This window comes from Arvicanthis niloticus, chromosome 7 (assembly GCF_011762505.2).
Source record: "Arvicanthis niloticus isolate mArvNil1 chromosome 7, mArvNil1.pat.X, whole genome shotgun sequence".
In the NCBI taxonomy this organism is placed as follows: Eukaryota; Metazoa; Chordata; class Mammalia; order Rodentia; family Muridae; genus Arvicanthis; species Arvicanthis niloticus.
In genome coordinates this window covers 4,133,002-4,154,724 of record NC_047664.1, presented here as the reverse complement: position 1 = coordinate 4,154,724, position 21,723 = coordinate 4,133,002, and the positions used below count along the sequence as shown (strand labels likewise).

Genomic DNA, 21,723 nt, shown 5'->3' with positions numbered 1-21,723 from the left:
AGAAAAGCAGAGGTGGGTGGAGCTTGTAGATTGCTGGCCAGCCTGCCTAGCCTAGTTGGACAGTTTGAGGTCAAATAAAGACCCTGTCTCAACAAAAATAATATAGACAGCACCTGAGAGATGATGAAACCTGAGAATATCCCCTTGCCTCCACCCATATGCACACACAAACACATGCACACTCCCACACACGTGTGCATACACTTACACACAAAGTATATAACTCAAAATCTTTGAGAAGACCTTGGTCTCCCACTGGCTCCCTATAAATCTCTGAGATCCTTGCTTTGGAGGAAGAGTCACAGAGAGCTACTTCTAGCACTGAATGAGACCTGGGGATAAACTGTGTATGTGTTGAGTGTGTGTGAGTGTGTGTATGTGTGTGAGTGTGTGTTCATAGTGGTACTAGGGAGGGAACTCAGGGCCTTGTAGTTGAGAGTAAAGAGCTCTACCATCGACTCACACCTGTGACAGCTCTTTTGTACCTTTTAAGTTCTTTTTTAAGTCTTTGAAATAAGGTCTCTCTAATGGAGCTGAGGTCATCTTCAAACTTGTGGTGATCCTCCTGCCTCATCTTCCCAAGTGCTGAAATTACAACATGACCACCATTCCTAGTTTCTTCCCTTCCTTCTTATTTTCAGACTCACTGACTATCCAGTTATGCTTTAAAAAAACAAAAAACAAAAAAAAAAAAAACAAAAAACCTTTAAAAATGTAATTACATTGGTGTTCTGCCTCCATGGATGTTTGTCAGATCACATGGAACTGGAATTATAGACCATTGTGAACTACCATGTGGGTACTGGGATTTAAACCTGGGTCCTTTGGAAGAACAACCAGTGCTCTTAACAACTAAACCATTTCTTTAGACCCTCAGCCATGCTTTTAACAAAGACAAGAGTATGGTGGCTAACCTTGATTCTCAGTTTGACTACATCTGGAATTAACTGAAACCCAAGCATCTAGTCACTCTTGGCAGATTTTTCTTGGTTTGTTTATTTGAGGTAGAAGATCCACTTTAAATCCAGATCACCTGAGATTAGAAGGTCCACCTTGAATCTGGGCCACACCTGCTGCTGGCAGCCCACACAGTCAGAAGTAACAGAAGGACGCTTTGCTCTTTCTTTGCTTCCTTCGCTCTCACTGGCAAGTCCATCCACCCTGACGCTGAGGCACTCCATCACCGTGTTAGAACCACTCCTTTGGAAGTCCAATGTAAACCTCTCTAGGAATTCCCTGGGACACCAGCAGCATATTGGGACTTCTGAGACATCTAGTAAAGATGCCAGATTCTTTGCTTTTCCAGCAGGAGATGGCCATTGTTGGACAACCTGGACCACAGCATGCATGATGCATGCTACTCTGATAAATAGCACATACATACACACACACACACATACACACACACACACACACACATACACACATACACACACACACACACATACACACACACACATACACACACACCACACACACACACATACACACACACACACACACACACACACTCATTCATTCTGTCAATTCTCTTCCTTTAGAGAACCCTGACTAATAAAGTTGGCATATAATTCTATCATATTTTCTCCATCTGTGCCTTGTGGAAGATCATAAGGTAAATGTATTTTTCATGGGTAAAAGGTGAATTGGGGCTTTCTTGTAAAAAAAAAAAAAAAAGAACTATACACTACCCATAATTCTTTATTATTAATGCTAAAGTAAAAAAATATCTGTGGTCTTCCACTGTATTAACTGATTTAATCATGGTAATAATAATACCAACTCCTTAGAAATTCTTTCACTATGTATGCATTTACGCACACATACACACCTGTATGCCATGTAAACAGATTGTAGCATGAAAGTCACAATATGATATCCCAGGAGCTAGCAAAAATTATTGATTGAATAAAGATGCCTACAACCTGTAGCTAGGCAGTCTCTCTGTTCTGGGCTAGGCTGCTCTAGTGGGGTTGAGCTGTCATTTAAGAATGTCAGAGCTATGCCGGGCAGTGGTGGCACACGCCTTTAATCCCAGCACTTGGGAGTCAGAGGCAGGCAGATTTCTGAGTTCGAGGCCAGCCTGGTCTACAAGAGTTCCAGGACAGCCAGGACTACACAGAGAAACCCTGTCTCGAAAAACAAAAACAAAAAAGAATGTCAGAGCTGCGGGTGGTGAAGTTCTGGCTATGGTATGGCACTCAGTAGGTGCGGTTACCTGGACAAGATGGGCCATAACTCAAGCATAGACGGCGGAGATGATTTCCTGGCCTTGTCCCTTACTGAGGCCCTGGCAGTGGTAGTTGCCAGGCCAGAAGGGATCATTGTTTTTGGAGATGCAACCAGTGGTAAGAGTTCCATGCATAATCCAGTGGCTCACTCCACACCCATGCATATGGATTTAGTGGGTTATTTAAAAAAAGAAAGAAAAAGACGCGAAATTGGGAAAGCATTTTGATTGTCTCATTCACCAGTTATTATCACAGCTAAATAAATGATCAACATACACTGCAGCTCTCTCTACTATAAGATCCCCAAGAACCAGTGGTTACTTTTTTTTAGTGGAGAAAAGTAAAACCAGACTCAACCAAGTGCCTTTTACCCAAGAAGTGTCCAGCGTGCTATGACCACAGTGTGAGGCCAAGACAGACCGCCAAGGACGGGGCGAGCTCTCCCCGGCGCCTTTTTAAACCCCAGGCTCCCTGGTTTAGCAGTGGACTACTGAGCTCTCACTGCGGCACGCCTTCTTCCCGAACCCCTCGCTTTGAAAGACCACGCCTCTTGAGCAGGCGCCGAGGGCTTCGGAATGCGCATGAGCAATTCAAAGCAGCGCGGGAAGAATCGCGCATGCGCATTTGGCGGACCTGCTCAGTGGGACGCTCTTGGGAGGCAGCTACCGCGGATGTCCTAACTTCCGTGAACCGTAAGTTTCTGACCGTTTGTCCCACAGCCGTGGACGGCGAGGGACCGGGGACGAGTTCCTGATCGTGTCGCCCTGCGAGCATCCCGCGGCGGGAAGAGTTGCGCCTGCGCACTGAGCTTCCCGTTGGCGCTGGCGGACGGTCTGCCCGGCGCGCTAGCCCAGGGAGGCCCCGTTCATTCATTCGTCCCTCCGGTGGCACCTAGCCGCCCACGGTCGGCTCAGTTCGGGCGGAGGGCCACGTCCTGGCGAGTGACTTCCTCCCGGGCGAACCACTGTCCCTCCCCCTCAGCCCCCGGGGGTCCCTAGTGCAGCCCGCTCCACCTGTCCCCGCGGGGGTGCTCGCCGCAGGCCAGTGGCAGCGACGCCTCGGTGACGGGGACTTGGACATATGGTGCGGGTTTTAGTGTTTGCTCCTGAGGGGGCAGGTGGTTTGGTGCGTGCCCGCTTGGGTGAGCGACTTCGCCGTTCTCACCATGTTGTGATTTCCACAGCTGCTGCTCTCGCCCGTGCACATGACCCCGTAGCCCGCTCGTTGCGTTCCAGCCGTGTGTAGGGGAAGCCTCTTTTGGGGACTCAGATGGAGGAGACAATGGCGTTTTCTTCTCTGCGTGGCTGTGACAGGTGTCCGGCTGATGACATGTTAAAAAAACATGAGCAGAGTGTCAAACTTTCAGGTATGTGCCTAGTGCCACAGTTGCCCGGTTCTGAAGTCGCACGGGCAGCCAGCCCGAATCTAATTTATTAAAAACCAGGAGGAAAGGGGAAGGAAGAAATGTAATTAAATTACACTCGAGAAATAAACAGAAAAGCCACACACACCTGACTTGTAAACTGAATTGTATGTTTACATAGGATTTTACATGTCCACGTAATATGGTGAGATCCAGATTTGGGATTGGATCGAATTTTAAGAGGATTGGAATCCAGCTTTGTTCTTTTAGAGGACCTTGGTTAGGTCCAAATATTAGCCTTTTAGGGAAGCATGCTTGTTGACTTTTCTTCCAGACCCACTGTTGCCTTACTGTATAAAGCCTGGTTTTAGGAATTGGCGGGGAAGGGATTAAGGATTCATAAACAGAATTCACAGGCAGAACCTAATGGAATGTTTGTAACGGATACAGCACCATGTGGCTAGTCTTCCTGAAGTGAAATGTAGCTGTAGCACAGACTAGGTTTAGAAGGTGATTGATAATTCCCGTGTTGTGTCCCTTCAGCAGGATATGGCAGTAAACATCCATAAACCCAGGCAGAGGTGGAGGATCAGGAGTTCAACCCTTCCTCAGCCTCGCCCCAAGAAACGGGGTGTCTCTTCCTACACACTGCACAGTACCCATGTGGTAGTGCTCACTTAACATATATGTTTTTAAACAAAATTCCAATTGGCTGTATTTTTTCTTAAAAGCCATTGTCTTTGTCCTAAGAAAATTTAGGCTTGCCCAAAAAGATTCCAATTTTGACTTTTAATTTATGATACACACTTTATTTACATACCCCCAAAAGCTTTAACCCCATTTTAAAAAGCATATCATGTATTTTTGACTTCTGGCTAAAACTCAGAGGTGTCCCTCTGCCACCCGGTTCCTTGTACCTAGTAGTATAGGCACGTACCCTTGTGACAGCGGTGAGAGCAAGCACATCCTCCTCTTTCCTACACTCAATTCCCGGAGAAGCCCACCGGCACCAGCTTGTTCATTTGTTCATTTTTAAAGGTATTGACTGTGCAAGTGTCTGCAAGCATCAGTGGTACCTCTCTGAAGCTGAGCAAACGATTAACTTCTCTGACTAGGTTTCCATATCTGAAAAAAAAATTTTTTTTTTTTTCCTTTTTGAGAGTCTCGATTTGTAAGGCCCAGCTAGCTGCCTTAAACTTGGTATGTAGACCAGCCTGCCCTTGAACTCAGAGAGATGCCTGCTTCTGCCTCTCTAGTGCTAGGATTAAAGATGTTTGCCAGCAAGCCTGGCACGATGTTCATTCTCATTCTGCCAGCATCAGACGGCTGAAGGCTTGAGGCCTAAGCAGTAGCCTGTGCCCCGAGTCACAACATTCAGGAAGGAGGAGGAGGAAGATTACAAGCTTGAGGCCACCTGAGCTGCGTAGCAAGACCCCATCTGAGAGACGAAGTGTTACGAGTGGAGTAGCAAGCCCTGAGTTGTGCACACTGCTGCAGGGAGAGAAGCTGTGTGAGGAGAGAGAGAATGCATGCGCTCACGGGGAAGAGGCCTCCGACTTGGGGATGATTATGAGAGCGGAGCTCATCTCGGCCTCCATTCATTCTGCAGGAGAACCTGAAGATTCTTACATGCTTCTTTTTTTTTGAGTCAGTAGTTTATTAGATTTTATGTTACTGCTTCCACTTATTTTAGCTATGCATGCTTCTATATTTATTTAAAATTAGTGGTTTTCCTGGGGTCTGAGATAGAGGATGCTGTTGACTTTGGGGACACATGACATGACTTCTTTAGAGAACCTTAGAAGACTGTCGTTCTGAGGATAGACTGACCGTTCTGTGCACAAAACTTTCCCAGCCTGTGAGATTTGTCTCTGCTGAAGGGGGCTGTGTTTAAGATTGTCGTGTGGTGCCCTGATTATGCCGTCTAGTGATCACAGCGCCACCTCACTCAGCTTTAAAGGCCAGCTATGTACGGATTTAGTGTGTTCCTCTAGTACAGTACACAGTTGCTGTATTTATCATCAGGCTTTTTATTTTTTAACCTAAGAAATTATAAGGTAAGTAATGGTGGCAAATTCCTATAATAGTACTTGGGAGGCAGAGGTCGGGGGTCAGAAGCCTTGGCCAGCTGGGGCTGTAAAAAGACCTTGACCCAAACCAACATGAACAACAAAACCCTGACTGTAGATTCTCACTTCCTCTGTAGGTATTAAAAGAGATATCAAGGAGCTTTGTGAAGCTGTGCCACAACTTGTCAGTGTGTTCAAAATTAAGGACAAAATCGGAGAAGGTAAGTTAAAGGTATGTTCTACTATTGTTAAACTATTGAAACCATAATAATGTAGTAACTATGATAACAAGTTTTCTCCTTTAGACAGAACAAAAGTAGTAAATATTAGGATAAAATAGTCACAACTTAGTATGCCTTTAAGACACTGTGTCATCTCTTAATAGAATTGTCTTTATTCGCATCCTTAAGCCTAACAGAATGTTTACTTGATTCCTTCCTAGGCACCTTCAGCTCTGTTTATTTGGCCACAGCACAGTTGCAAGAAGGACGTGAAGAGAAAATTGCGCTGAAACACTTAATTCCCACAAGTCATCCTGTGAGGATCGCAGCAGAGCTCCAGTGTCTGACGGTTGCAGGGTAGGCACTAAAGGCAGTTCAGTGGGACGGGCTACGTGTGGTTGTAGTAGTTACAGAAGCGTGACAGGACTGATGAGACTGGGGCTAAACAACAGTTATTTGTTGTTCTTGGCTAATGCTTTGCCCTGGACCTTGTGATGCTTAAATTACTATTAATCCTTTTACAGGGGATTTTTCTTAAGGCCCAGCCTGGCATCTTGTTCTTACTCCATGCATTTTATAACCTTCCTTCCTGGTCAATAATCAGCCTTGGCTTATGGTCTGGGCTTGTCCTTAGTGTGAAGAACTGTTTGATGCCTCAGTTCTGATAGCCTTGTCTAATGTGTCTTTTTAGAGCAGAGTCATGTGGCGTATGTTTCCCTTGGGCTTCTCTCTGCTAGGTTACTCCTGTCAGCGTTGGACACGACGACCTGTCCTGTGCTGAGTCGTCGTCTCTCCTAGCAGCACGATTGGTCCTTTGCTCACTTTAATGACTGAATTTCTTAAATTTACAGATTATGATGTAATGATTTTATACACGCAGATAATGTATAATGATCAAATCAGAGTCACTAATAATTGTATCTCTATAAAGATTTATCTTTTCTGCGTGCTTCAAACCTTCAGATGAAATGTATAAATCAGTTGTTCTGAACTTTCGCCAGTCTTGTGTGGCAGAACACTAGACCTTGTCACTCTTAACCAGTGCATAACTGTCATCCAACTTTCTGTATCCCCTGCCTGCTAACCTTGCCTCTAGTGATCTGTATTACTTTCCACTTCTATGAGATCAGCTTCATTGGCATCTTCACATGAATAAGATCATGTGATATTTGTCTTTCTGTATATCGCACCCACACATGGATGTGCACATATGCTACTTAATTTTAATCCGCCTTCCCTGGCCAGAAAAAAACCACTCCAGTAAATGTTCTCATCTGCCTGGGTGCAGAAGATACCACCATCTATCTCCTTAGTTGCTCAAGCCAAACATGTATATATCATCATCCAGACATGTACATATCGTATCCTCCAGACACATTTATTATCCTCTGCATCTTCATTTTACTCCTGAACTGTGCTTGTCATCAAGTACGTAAACATTTATCCAAATATGGCATGCCTCTAATCTCAACTCCTGGGAGGCCAAGACAGGAGGATTGCCATGAGGTTTTAGACCAGACTGAGCTATAGTGAGATTCAGGACCAAAAAAAAAACAAAACAAAATACCTCCCTCCCCCCCACCCCCACTCCTTTTTTTTTTCCCTGTAAGTTGGTTTTACACTTTGAAAGATGTCATGGTTAATGTGTTTTCAACTCGACAGGATCTAGAATCATGTAGATACAAGGCTCCAGGCACACTTGTGAGGGATCATTTAGATTCTAGAATAAATACAGTTTCTGAGCCTTTGAGGGATTATCTTGGTTAGGTTATTTGGTGTGGGAAGACCCATTGTAACTGGGCAGGATCACTCCCTGGAGGGATCCTGGACTGTATAAACAGGAGAAAGTTTTCTGGCCCGTAATGTGGATGTGTTGTGACCAGCTGCTCCAGAGCTGCAGCCTTGATGGAACTGGCTCACTCAGAGTTTCTATTCCTGCACAAACATCGTGACTAAAAAGCAAGTTAGGGAGGAAAGGGTTTATTCAGCTTTCAGCTTACACTTCCACGTTGCTGTTCATCACCAAAGGAAGTCAGGACAGGAACTCAAGCAGGTCAGGAAGCAGGAGCTGATGCAGAGGCCATGGAGGGATGTTTCTTACTGGCTTGCTTCCCCTGCCTTGCTCAGCTTGCTTTCTTATAGAACCCAGGACCACAGCCCAGGGATGGCACCACCCACAATGGGCCCTCCCATCCTTGATCACTAATTGAGAAAATGCTTTACCTTTGGATCCCATGGAGGCATTTCTTCAACTGAAGCTCCTTTCTCTGTGATAACTCCAGCTGTGTCAAGTTGACACACAAAACTAGCCAGTACAGGAACTGTGTACCAGAGTAAGAGGTTTCTCCTTAGGTTGCTTGGTTAGGGTTTTGTTTTCCATTATGTGAACAGGAAAAGGCATGAGGTGGTGCTGGTTTTAGATGCTTCCTTGTCAGGTTTTCCTATTTTATGGATAGCTACATTCCTTCCTTTGAAAGTCCCACCTTTTACACAGGTCTAGCGTATAGAGCGAGCGCAGTATACATATCTAGAGGAAACTCCCTGCATTCAAACCATACTTTTGTGATTTAGCAACTTCTGTGATGTTGGAGATGTTTTAGTTCCTCACCTCATTTTGTTGTAAAAATAGTGGAAGTGACCTTTCCCCTGAGGGGGTTGTGCGACTAGGGGCTTGTTGTTTTGTTTGTTTGAATTGAGAAACTTTTGCATGGAGTATATTCTGGTCATGGTTTCCCTTCCCTCCAGTCCCTTCTAGGACTGTTCCATGCATTCCACTCCACACCCTTTCTCCCTTTAGAAAGCAGACAGGAAGACAGAAGACCAGGAATGGTGGCACACACCTTTACTCTCAGGAGTCAGGAGTTAGAGGCAGGCAGATGTTTGAGTTCTAGGCCAGTCTGGTATACAGAGTGAGTTCCAGAACAGCCAGGACTACATGAGAGACTCTGTCTCAAAAATCAAAAAAGAAAGAAAAACCACAAGAGAAATACACATACACACACACACACACACACACACACACACACACACAGTCAGACCAAAAAAGGACCCCAAACAAAACAATGTGTGTTTATAAAAATACGTCGTTCCTTTTTCTGCTTGTGTTGTGTGTTGGCCATCTGCTGCTGGACATGGGCCCACCTTTAAGGGTGGTCAATGCCTAGTGAGACTCTATTAGAGAAAACTAACTTTTCCTTTGCAAGCTGGTGTCAGTTGCAGGATAGTTTCTTGGTTAGAGGTAGGAGCCCATGTCTTTACCCCTCTTACCCCACCGTGCTGGGACCCCATCTGGCTTGAACTTGTGCATTCTGCCCCAGTTTCATGAGTTTATGCACGTGTCAGTCCTGTTGTATCTGGAAGGCACTGTTTCCTTGGAGTCATCCGTTCCGCCTAGCTTTTAAATCTTCTGTTCTTCTTTCTGTGTAGCTCTCTGGGCTCTGACAGGAGAGGTTTGTTTAGAGATGTCCCATTGAGGACTGAGCGAGTCAGAATCTCACAAGATTGAGTTTATTACTAGGTATAAAATGCTTAGACCAAAGCTTGGCTGGTCATAGAGACGGACAATGAATGTTACTTATGTTAAAATCTATTACTAGTCGTATCTCATGTTTGCATTGTTATAGTAACCTTGAAACTGGTGCTATTTAAGTTTCAAAATTTTATCTTTTGCATGTCAGTTAAATACTTATATTCATGAATGTGATTTTGCATTTTCTAGTAGTAAGTACATATGTGTTGCTAAAATAAGTCTTTTTTTAAGGTATTAAGTTACAGTGTGTTCGATGTTCCCTCTAAAGTCCATTGTGCATTTTCCACTAGGGGGCAAGACAATGTCATGGGAGTTAAGTACTGCTTCAGAAAAAACGATCATGTGGTTATTGCTATGCCGTATCTGGAACACGAGTCTTTTTTGGTAGGTTTAATAGTTTTGAGCTTTAATCAGCTATATGTTCAAATTGAAACAATTTTGTGACTTCATTCATAACTTTATTTTAGGACATTTTGAATTCTCTTTCCTTCCAAGAAGTTCGGGAATACATGTTTAATCTTTTCATAGCTTTGAAGCGGATTCATCAATTTGGTATTGTTCACCGTGATGTGAAGCCCAGCAATTTTTTATACAATAGACGCCTGAAAAAGTAAGTACAAAGAATCCCAGAAAACGTTAACAGTTGACTTCATGCTGTGGAGTCCATCTCTAAGACTGCAGTGTTGACACTGTTTCTGTTCATGTTTTTATTGTGACTGGGGAGAGGAAATAGAATGAGGAAAGTAAAACTGTATCAGTAACACGATGCATATCATGAGATATGCACTTAGAAGGAACTTGGAATCTGGCCTGTTTTGACCTTTGAGCCCTTGTTTCTAGGCTTTCTATTTTTGTTTTAATGAGAACGTTGGACCACATAATCCATTTTCTGTTTGAAAACCAAAGTTGTTATATGAGTATTTTTGTTGATTATATATAGAAGAGACCTTATAAGCTGAAAGTACCATTTCTGTTATCTAAGTGTGTCAGACTTAGTGTGGTAAGGAGTTAAAAGTATTCCCCAGCTCTTATTGTTTAGTTAGAAATTTCCACTGTTGTGCCATCTTCCCCACTATTGTGTGTCCTCTTCTGCCTCGCTCAGTACAGGACAGGAGGGGACAGACATTGCTTGGCTGGTTGGTTCAAGGTCAGCCTTAGCTATTAAGTACTTGGGAATTTTTTTTTCTTTTCTTTTTTTTTTAAGGAATATACATTCTTAATTGTTTTAGAATGAATTACAGTTTCTGAATGTGATTTGACAGCATTACAATGTTATTAAGATTGAATCGCTGTAGGAGGGTGACAGTACTTGATTTGCTTCTAAGGTATGCCTTGGTGGACTTCGGTTTGGCCCAAGGAACACGTGACACAAACATAGAGCTGCTCAAGTTTGTCCAGTCTGAAGCTCAGCAAGAAGATTGTTCACGAAACAAGTATCACGGAGTCACTGGACACAAGGGCCCACTGAGTCGCCCGGCACCCAAAACTGTGGATCAGCAATGTACCACCAAAACTTCTGTCAAAAGACCCTACGCAAACACACAAATTCACATTAAGCAAGGAAAAGACGGAAAGGTTCTACCTTTTACATTTTCAATAAGAACATTTAAGAATGTTTCCATCTGCCAACAGAGGGAGATCTAATACTAGGATAGCACTTGTGATTAAGAAGCTTTTTACAAACCTACGTTATGCATTTTAGTTGGTTAGTTAATAAGAGTGTTACTGAATCAGTTTCACTCTAAACTAAAATTTTCTACTTTCTCAGCTTATGGTTTGCAGTTAGAGATTACATTATATGATAAGACAAAAATTCCATGTTACAAAATTTAAATTAGTTGTCTCCTCTCTTTCTCTCCCTTTAAAGATCATTATGATAGGGGAAATTCGGAAGTGTCTGTCTCCATTTTGGCTGCCCAGGCAAATGAAGCACCTGAGTGTGTGGCCTTGAGAGTTTCAGTGTTGTGTGTGTGGACTGTGGTGATGTGTGGGGGTGGAGTTTTGCCTAGACTGTGTCTTCGTTCACAGTGTTTGGTGCCTGAGAATGTCTTGGCTGTCACGTAGTCTTTCAAAACTGTGGCAGAGGACAGCTGGCAGAAAGTGTTACAGATGTGACCCTTAATTCTCTTGTTTTTGTTGGTATTGTAGGAGGGATCTGTAGGCCTTTCTGTCCAGCGCTCTGTTTTTGGAGAAAGAAATTTCAATATACACAGCTCCATTTCACATGAGAGCCCTGCAGAGAAAGTAAGTAATGTAGCTTCATGGCCCAGCTCTCAGTCAGCCGCACACTGACGGGCTCAGGGACCCGCTAGAGTAGCGTGTGTTAGCTTGGCTTTGGCAGAACGTATTGCTACTTCAAGCATTTACTCCAAATTCAATCTTTAATCTTTTTCTGAACTCTTTTTGGTGGAAATTTTTATTTTGATTATCTATTGCTGTTCTTTCTTTTTAGGAACATTCAGAACAAGGCTAGACTTCACCCTGTGAGCTCATAGGACCTCACAGTTCCAACACACACACACACACACACACACACACACACACACACACACACACAGTAGCGCACAGGTTCCTGTAAAGTGCCTTCAGCTTGGATGGTTCTAAGTTGCCTTAGGTACCCTGTGACAGCAGATTGGCCTAGGCAGTGTAAGGACAGGTTACAGTTGTGACATGGAGTCAGACCTTAGTGATTAGTAACTGTTAGTACTGTTATAATGTTTCTCTAGTGTATCAGGAAGTGTTCAATGAAGTGTTAAATGTTTACCAAGCTAATTAGTAAATTTTAATGTTATTTGGCAGAAAACCCCCAAAAAGTCTTTAAACTTTTTATTTAATGACACAGGGTTTTACTACATAGCCTAGACTGTCATCAAACTTAGAATCCTCCTGCCTCAGTCTCACTAGTTGTGCTGTTATTAACATGTGCAACCATGTCCAGTGGCCTTAAAATGTTTTCATAGACTTGGAATTCCAGTGGTACCATCAGCAGTTCTGAATGAAGTCCATGCTTCTGACTCTGCTGTTACCATGCTTGCTTACATTTGAAGGCAACATGTTAAATGTCACAACTTCTTTTGCAGATCATCAAGCAGTCAAAGACTGTGGATGTAATATCAAGAAAGCTGGCAACAAAAAAGACGGCCATTTCTACAAAAGCTGTGAATAGTGTGATGAGAGAAACTGCCCGGTCCTGCTCGGCTGTCCTCACTTGTGATTGCTATGGGACAGATAGAGTCTGCAGCGTTTGCCTGTCAAGGTAACGTGCTCCTATGGTGCAGGAGAGTCATGGCATTCGGCCAGACAAGATTAGCTATTGAAATAACTGTGGCATATTGGTTTGTGAGTGAAAGGGAGTAGCATGGGCCCTGGTCACAGCAGTGCATGAGTGGATAACTTGACACGCACTCATGGGGGAAACCACTTTCTCTGGAAATCACATTTGCTCAGTGCAGCTGGGTGGGTGGGGCCCTGGAGACCTTCATTTGCAGATGGTATTGTTTCTGTCCTCTGTACCTGCCCGAGTTCAGTAACCAGGACCAAGTGATGCTGCTTCTTGCAGCCTCCAGGTTTCCTTCAGGCTTTGTTTTTTATAGTTTCTTCCTAACTAACTCAGATCTACACGTGAATGAGTATATCAATAACTCAGGACTCCAAAAAAAATTTTTTTATATGAATTCCTGTTGAGTTATATCTTCTGTTATGGTTTTTATTATCTACCATCTGTTTTTATACTTGGAAACTGTGTTGAAATCTGTCTGGGACAAGGCCAGGGCATAAAGGTTAGGCCAGGGTGTGGGGGTTGGAGAATAAATGTTTATCACATTAAGTTTTCATTGCTTATAAGAATTTTATTTATATTGCTACCAAGACAGAATTTTGTGTAAACTAAATTAATAGCCTACATAGTTCTTTTTTTTCTTTTATTTTTTTGAGACAGGGTCTCTTTAAGTAGCTCTGGCTGTCCTGGAACTATCTGTGTAGACTAGTCTAGCTTCTGTCTTCCAAGTGCTGGGATCAAATGCATGCACCACTATGCCTTACTAATAGTCCAGCTTTAACATAACTAAGTGTCCTATTTCTTCCTGATAAGGCGGCAGCAGGTTGCCCCTAGGGCAGGCACACCAGGATTCAGAGCGCCAGAGGTCCTGACGAAGTGTCCTGACCAGACAACAGGTATGGAGCATGAGAAGTGCCCTGCCCACACCCTGCAGAGCACTTGTCCTGGGTGTAGTGTTTGTACAAACATCAGCACTGATGCCCGGCAACCCACTTCTAAAACTGTGTTTCTTTATGGAACTTCTGATCTTAATGCTGCTTTTTTTTTTTTTAAATGACCCCCCCCCACCAACCTGCCCCATGGATTTCATTTGCTCAGCCTATCTGAAAGATGATTTCACAGAGAATTCTTGCCATCAGCTGTCAGGGACACTATTCAGTCACTTTTCTGTCAGGGTTAGAATCGCAGTGCTCACCTGTCACACTTAGTACTTCAGAAATTCTCTGGTACAAGTGAAGTTTTTCTTTTTTTTTTTTTTTTTTTTTTTTTGACTACCATGAAAATAATCCAATAAGCAGTTAACAGATTTTGAAAAATAGAAAAGGTTTCTAGACTCCGAAAAGTTGTAGAGCCTAGAAGACACCCAGTTAAATGACCAGGTGGCTCCTGCTGTCATGGAGTGGATGTGGAGACCCTGTGTTTCATGTCCAGGTGGTTCCTGCGGGTCACTTGGATTCACTGTGCACCTGTCTGCTGCTAATGGTGTGAAATGAGTGTGACTGTTTGGATTCTTGTTAGGACGCACAAGCTCATAAGTACAAACTGACTTGTCAGGCGTGCTGATGACACTTAGGGCATTGATGAGCGTGTGTTATCCAAAGGGTTATGAAAGGAGGTTCATGTGATAGAAAAGAGCACCTCTGAGGAAGTACTATAGAGTTGGAGATTAGCATTGAGCAGGACCTGAGGAACTCAAGAAGTAGCCGAGTCAAGTTGCAGAGGAAACCATGAGTATCCTGTTGCTTAGTACAAAGTGGGAGTCAGGAGATGGACTCTGTGCACCAGAATGACCACTTGGACTGTGGGCCATAGATGCCATTGAAAGGAAGAGACAGAATGGCTGTGTTCTAGAAGGCAGGGAGAATAGATTCTGCAGGCTAGTGTCCTGCAGGGGTTCAGCTGAGGGGTGACGAATGCCTGAGGGGCATTTGTAACAAGAATGAAAATGAAGGTGAGCAAATGACAAGCATGCCTAGAAGGTGCTGCTTGTCAGCCCTCACAGGGTGTACTGAAGGAAAGGTTTTCAGAATGTTTGCAGTACTAGCTTGAGGGACATGGACGTGTGCCCAGAAACAAGGTAGAGAGAATGAACGAGAGCCTGGTTATAGGGAAAGGTAGAAGTGCACTGAGCCATAGCTGGTTTGAGATTTGTGGTGCATCTATATGGAATGTCCTACAGAGCCAAAAGTCAGTCTGAAGTTCAGGGAAAGAGCTAGGGTGGAAACACAGCTGAGCATCCTGCGTAGGATGGAACTGTACAGGAGAATGTTGAGAACCGCTCTGCCCCACGCTTGGGGGCCAAAATGTCGTGGACTGCTCTATCAAAGTTGGAACCCACACTGCCAAAAGCCTTGGGGGCTAAGTTGTTAGAGCCCACACTGCCCCAAGGTGCTCTAGTCTGCAGGTAGGGGTTCAGCAAGAGAGAGAGTGAGGACGGACGCAAAGAATGGAGACCAGACAGAGTGTGATTCAATCCCGTTTATTCTGCAGTCTCTCTTCATCTCCCCAAGTCCCTAGTTCCTAGTACCAAGTCTCAGGTCCTGGGCTTCGGCACCAAGTCTCAAATCTTAATCCTAGTTCTAAGTTGCTAGTCTCTTTCCCAGTTCCAAGTTGCCTGCCTAAAGTCTCAAGTACTCTTCCAAGTACAAGTGTCTTAATAATTTCTTCTGTCTGCCTCTCGCCTTTTATATGTCTCACTTCTAAGCCATGCCTTTAAGTCTTATCTCTAAATTACACCTTTAAGTCACACCTTTAAGTCTCACACTCACAAGGGAAAATCCTGGGTATCTAAAACAAGATGTTATCAGAGTGTGCTCAGCTGTTGTAGGCTATTGTAAACAAGTCTCTTGTCAGGGTATATGGCTCAAGATGGCTGCAAGGATGATAGCCGCCTTCTGTCAGCTCCTCACAGGAGTGTAACAGCTCGCTCTGTTCTGCAGGTCAGGGTCTAGCAAGAGAGAGAGTAGGGGGAAGAAGGAGGAGAGACTTGAAGAATGGAGACAAGCCAGGGTGTGCGGTCAAGTCTTGTTTACTGTCTCCCACAGACTATATTCACACCTCCTACTGACCACCACCTATATACTTCTCCTATTGACTTCTCCTATTGACTCACTATTACAAGGAAATCCTGGGTATTTATAAGCACGAGCAGGAGAACACAGGTGAAGACATTTTACCACGTGCACCATGCAGCTGGGGTCACTAAACAGCAAAACAAGCTATGTGGGATAAACAAGATATTTATCAGAGTGTGCTCAGCTGTTGTAGGCTGTTGAAAAACAAGTCTCTATCAGGGTATATGGCTCCAGATGGCTGCAAAGTTGATAGCCGCTTTCTAGCCGCTTTCTAGCCGCTTTCTAGCCGCTTTCTGATTAAAGTCGGCTCCCAACACAGGAGAATATGCAGCAAAGAGATTGGATGCTGAGGAGCCTCAGCACTGATGGAGAAGATGTTGATGGAGCAGACAGTGATTCTAATGAAACTAAGAACAGTACTGAGTGGCCAGGGGAACCCCACTAACCTACCAGTAGGCTGTTAGGAGAAGAGTCAAGGCCAGGGGAACCCCACTAACTTACCAGTAGGCTGTTAGGAGAAGAGTCAAGGCCAGGGGAACCCCACTAACTTACCAGTAGGCTGTTAGGAGACAGAGTCAAGGCCAGGGGAACCCCACTAACTTACCAGTAGGCTGTTAGGAGGAAGAGTCAAGGCCAGGGGAACCCCACTAACTTACCAGTAGGCTGTTAGGAGACAGAGTCAAGGCCAGGGGAACCCCACTAACTTACCAGTAGGCTGTTAGGAGAAGAGTCAAGGCCAGGGGAACCCCACTAACTTACCAGTAGGCTGTTAGGAGAAGAGTCAAGGCCAGGGGAACCCCACTAACATACCAGTAGGCTGTTAGGAGAAGAGTCAAGGCCAGGGGAACCCCACTAACCTACCAGTAGGCTGTTAGGAGAAGAGTCAAGGCCAGGGGAACCCCACTAACCTACCAGTAGGCTGTTAGGAGAAGAGTCAAGGCCAGGGGAACCCCACTAACCTACCAGTAGGCTGTTAGGAGAAGAGTCAAGGCCAGGGGAACCCCACTAACTTACCAGTAGGCTGTTAGGAGAAGAGTCAAGGCCAGGGGAACCCCACTAACTTACCAGTAGGCTGTTAGGAGACAGAGTCAAGGCCAGGGGAACCCCACTAACTTACCAGTAGGCTGTTAGGAGAAGAGTCAAGGCCAGGGGAACCCCACTAACTTACCAGTAGGCTGTTAGGAGAAGAGTCAAGGCCAGGGGAACCCCACTAACCTACCAGTAGGCTGTTAGGAGAAGAGTCAAGGCCAGGGGAACCCCACTAACCTACCAGTAGGCTGTTAGGAGAAGAGTCAAGGCCAGGGGAACCCCACTAACCTACCAGTAGGCTGTTAGGAGAAGAGTCAAGGCCAGGGGAACCCCACTAACCTACCAGTAGGCTGTTAGGAGAAGAGTCAAGGCCAGGGGAACCCCACTAACTTACCAGTAGGCTGTTAGGAGAAGAGTCAAGGCCAGGGGAACCCCACTAACTTACCAGTAGGCTGTTAGGAGAAGAGTCAAGTCAGCCTGGTTTTGTTTGTTTGGGTGCTGGGCTTAAACCCAGGGTTGTAGCTGCACTGGTGTTAATGCTCATTGTGTCTCACTAAAGGAACTTGCCTATACTATCATGTCGCCATCTTGAAAAGCATCCAGATTTCTTCCCTAATAGCTATTGTTGAATTTCCTTTGATTTTATAAAATGTATGTTTATTTACAATCTTCTAATGATGAAATATTTCTTAATATACCAGCATGTTCAAGAGAGAAACCATTTTACAGAAGGAGTGTTGAGTTAGCGTGGTGGTTGTGCTTTAGAATCTCCTGAGAACTTAGATGTCTGTCCCAGAATTCTTCAAAGGGAGTCCTGTGGACTTGAGCCTGTGTGTCATAACTTAAGGTTTCTAAGGTGATGTTAGTTCTCAGTAAAGTTCTGCAGCTACTGGTTTAGGTGATCATACATTGAGAATCCCAGGCTGGTTTTTAACCTATGTTTTCTGTCACAGCGATTGACATGTGGTCTGCAGGTGTCATATTCCTGTCCTTGCTCAGTGGGCGGTACCCATTTTACAAGGCCAGTGATGACTTAACTGCTTTGGCTCAAATCATGACAATTCGAGGATCCAGGGAAACGATTCAGGCTGCTGAAGCTTTTGGTAAGTTTTAAATTCTAGAACAAGGCTTTTGATTGTCGCCTATAAATTGCTAAATAAATGTTACAAAATTTCCCTCACAAGTAAACTTACTCAGTATTCATAAGTCATATACCCGAGGAAATCATTCATTTGCTTGAAAACAGTTACTTTGTTTACAAATAGAGTGTTGTATGCCCAGCACACACAGTGCACTAGTGACTGGTGTGTAAAGAGTGGACAGTCATTTACACTACAGAGCGCTGTGTGCTCACACTAGTGTTTAAGGCTGAACTTTACATTCCTTTCTTTGTCAACTAACCAGAAGTCAGCTTTGTAATCTGTGTTTTCCATTGCAATTAGCTTGTATTCTATACATTTTTAATAGTAAGATTAAAGCTGTTGTATATTAAGCATTGTATTTGGCACTGAAGTAAGGATCACTGTGAAGGAAGATAACAGAAATGTGTTTTACTAGCCCTTGGTGTCTGTGTGGTTAAGGTAGCAGAGAAGAAATAGATCTTTTATGGTGTATTGTCATGTGTGCACACGTGTATGCACACATACATGGAATTTCTTTAGTTTTTTGAAACGATCTCACTGTGTACCTCTGGCCCACCTGGAACTCACAGGGATCCTCCTGCCTTTGCCTCTGGAGTGCTTATAGTACAGATATGTGATACCACCCTCAGCCCATGAGCATAAATGTTAGCAACACAGGCTGACTGCAATAACACACTCTGTGGGGTGCCTGAGAATCATCTCAGCCTTGCTCTGGTAGCCCGAACTTAAATGGCAAGGATGTGTGTGTTTACTCTCCAGGTAGGATTACAGTTGCTACTTCCCGAAGGTCAGTGGATCATATGAACAGACTCTCAGCTGGCCTACCTCAGAAGTAACTAAGCTGCTATGTGCCCAGCCCCAGGACCAGCAGTTCTTAAGTAGGAATACATACCAGAATTAACTAACCAATTTTAAGAACTGCATACATCTGCCCCACTCTTACCCACTTATGGAAAATACAGTTTAGAGAATGGGAATACTTGTTAGGATTCCTTCTGCTTAGAATGGCTTTGAAAGGCCTTTGCTCTGGAGTACCAGCTGCCCAGGTCTGAAGTGCCAGAACACTGTATGGAGGTCTTCAGGAGAGTCTCAAACAGGCTTGACAGAAGTATGTCGGCAGCACCGACTGCACTGTGTGCCTCTTACCTAGTATAAGAACCCTTTGAGGTTAATAGGCTGAAATGATGCAAGCAAGGGAGATGCAACATTGTTGTCGTGAAATTAGTATTACACCACAAAGAATAGAACATGCATGTTCTCAGACACTTAAAACTTTCCACCTCCCAGCAAACAGCTTTCCAATAAGGTTGGGGGGATCTGGAGTTCGTCAGCCAGTAACAAAACATTTTGTTAAAGAATTTGAGTTTCTGTCATTGATAAAGTTATAATGAAGTAACATCTGATGAGAAATCTCTGGGGCAAGTTTGTTGATGGCACACAAAGCCTTCTGGGAATTTGCTGTTATAGTGCATTTATTCACTTATTCATCTATTTATTTATTTATTTATTTATTTTGTGCGACAGTTTAGTGGTTTTTCTAGTGTAGCATCTGTAGTTACTTCAGCCAGATCTTACGACCTTGAGCTCATTGCAGAAGACTCTGCCCACAGACCCGCTGTTTCATATGTGCTGACTTTCCTGCCCCATTGCAGTGGGCCTTAAACACTGGCTGAATGGTACTGAGTAAATTCAAAGAGAACTTGGAAAACTGAAACAAATGCCTGGCACAACTATCCTCGCTGAATGTGTTCACTAGGTTGTTCCCTTAATACTTCAAATGTACTCTTGGTCAGGTGCTAAAATGTGTGTGTTTATGGCGTCTAGACTATTCAAGTAATAGGGGGTCGGGAGGTCTAGTACAACAGACATCAACTATATCTGGTGTGTGTGCTGGGAAATGTATAGGTTTGAGGAGTTCAAAATTTCTTAATCTTCACAGACTTAGAGGTGAGACAGAGATGTCTCATTAGTTATGACAGTAAAAGTAATGATTCAGTTTTTCTGATTATAACAGAAACTTGACAAGGACTTTCAGAATCCTAACACTGGGGCATCCTGGGAGAGACATGAGGCCCAGAGGTTGCAGGTTAGGACGAAGGGAGGAGCTGCAGCTTGTAAATGTTACAGAAGCTGGCGGTCAGGTAAAGCCGGGCCTAGCACAGCAGTCCCTCCTTCCTCTCTCCTCTCCCCCGCTTTCTAGTCTGGCTTTCAGCTGTGAGGCTCAATACAACTGAAGAGTGGCACAGGTCCTCTATCTCCTCTCAGATACAGAAGGACATCCATAAGGCACATGACTAGACTTACTTGGTTTTCATGAATTGCCTCTGATGTGTTGAACATTTATTTCTTTAAGGCAAATCAATTTTGTGTAGCAAAGAAGTCCCAGCACAAGACTTGAGAGCACTCTGTGAGAGACTACGGGGTCTGGACTCTACCACTCCCAAGTCAGCCATTGATCCTCCAGGGGATATTTCCCATGATCCTGCTGCTTCCGAGAACACTGACCATAAAGCATCCCATGTACAGGCTGCTCAAGCACAGCACTCAGAGGATACCTTGTATAGAAGGGACAGCGATGGCTGTCAGAGTCATCCCCGAGACTGTACTGCCAACCCAGAAGGCTGGGACTCGGTACCCGATGAAGCCTATGACCTGCTTGATAAACTTCTGGATCTAAACCCAGCCTCAAGGATAACAGCAGAAACAGCCTTATTACATCCATTCTTTAAAGATATGTGCTCCTGAGAGGGCTCTCTACTCACTGCTGCTGCTGCTGTGTGTTGTGAGGTGGGGCAGGTAGATAATCATGGGCTGTTTGCATCTGAGTCCTGGAGAGAATGAATAACGGATTTTAAGATTATAATATTTGCTCTGATGTCAGATTGTAAACAGATTAAGAATTCTTAAAGATCCTGGGGGAGTCCTTAACAAGATCTTTGAGTTAAACCACCAAGTAGACTCAGATGCTTAGTGTCCTGTTTTTCTTTGCCTGCAACCTTACTTAGCCTGATGCATGGGGTCAAGGTACAGGTCATAAAACTAACAGATATGACAGGGAGAAAATGAGGGAGAAGTACTGTTTCCAAGGCAGTGTGTGGTCTACACTGTGTGCATGGGGGGATTGGCTGTTGGTAGTGTGTAGGAAAGGGTGACCTTTCCTGTAGGTGTGCAGATGAACAAATAGTTATGCAGAGATGTTTGTCACCGCCTAACACAGTCACTGTACATTACAGGGTCTTACTGCAGTTTCTGGGTGCCTCACTAAGTGTTAAATGTATTTCTATTCAGAGCCCAATAATGTGTGTATTGTTGATAAGACAGAAATGCTTTTCTCATATTTTCTCACACCACCTTTAATTAGGTAACAGCCACAGAGAGATGTGAGCACAGAACTGGGGACATTGCTGGCCTTTTTTTTTTTGTGGTCTGCTGGGAGCATCCACATTTCTGCATTTCTGTTCTAAGTTGATCTTGGTCAGGAGGAATGGGTCTTAGATAATTGAGACAAAAGATACTAAGGGGACAAAGTAGCAAAGGGCTTGATACGGCGCTTTATGCATTATTTATGTACTAAGCGTCTGTGTCCATGATAGCATGCCAGGCTTCACAGCAGTCAGGGGATAGACTGCTGAGGAGTCCGCTTGTATCGTCACAGACTATAGGGAACTGTCTCTCAGTGTTTACTTTACTGTTGTGAACATGGGTAGACCAGTGTGTCTTGTTGATCAATTTGACATGTGTATATAATGTATATTTGTGTGTATACAGGCTTTGTCTTATGCTATAAT

At 44.1% G+C, this 21,723-nt stretch overlaps 1 protein-coding gene across 2 annotated transcripts; it reads left to right on the top strand.

The window, feature by feature from the left end:
* Window positions 1–2,832: 2,832 nt before the first annotated feature.
* Window positions 2,833–20,835, top strand: Cdc7 (cell division cycle 7). 2 transcript variants are annotated; one of them, XM_034509516.2, is made up of 12 exons: window positions 2,833–2,923; window positions 3,415–3,597; window positions 5,801–5,884; window positions 6,106–6,241; window positions 9,704–9,797; window positions 9,881–10,023; window positions 10,739–10,988; window positions 11,562–11,657; window positions 12,494–12,669; window positions 13,504–13,586; window positions 17,747–17,896; window positions 20,289–20,835. In XM_034509516.2, exons 2-12 carry the CDS (start codon window positions 3,501–3,503, stop codon window positions 20,678–20,680), a joined length of 1,701 nt encoding a protein of 566 aa, XP_034365407.1. In that variant the 5' UTR covers window positions 2,833–2,923; window positions 3,415–3,500; the 3' UTR covers window positions 20,681–20,835. The 2 variants fall into 2 exon arrangements, with proteins under 2 accessions (XP_034365407.1, XP_076793922.1); XM_076937807.1 differs by lacking the exon at window positions 11,562–11,657.
* Window positions 20,836–21,723: the final 888 nt, after the last annotated feature.

Excerpts from the sequence above, each read along its gene's own strand:
- Cdc7 (XM_034509516.2), top strand. The coding sequence starts at position 3,501 with ATGGAGGAGACAATGGCGTTTTCTTCTCTGCGTGGCTGTGACAGGTGT. Across the intron at positions 13,587-17,746 it reads GTGTCCTGACCAGACAACAG|CGATTGACATGTGGTCTGCA; the intron begins GTATGGAGCATG and ends TTTCTGTCACAG. Across the intron at positions 17,897-20,288 it reads TCAGGCTGCTGAAGCTTTTG|GCAAATCAATTTTGTGTAGC; the intron begins GTAAGTTTTAAA and ends TATTTCTTTAAG.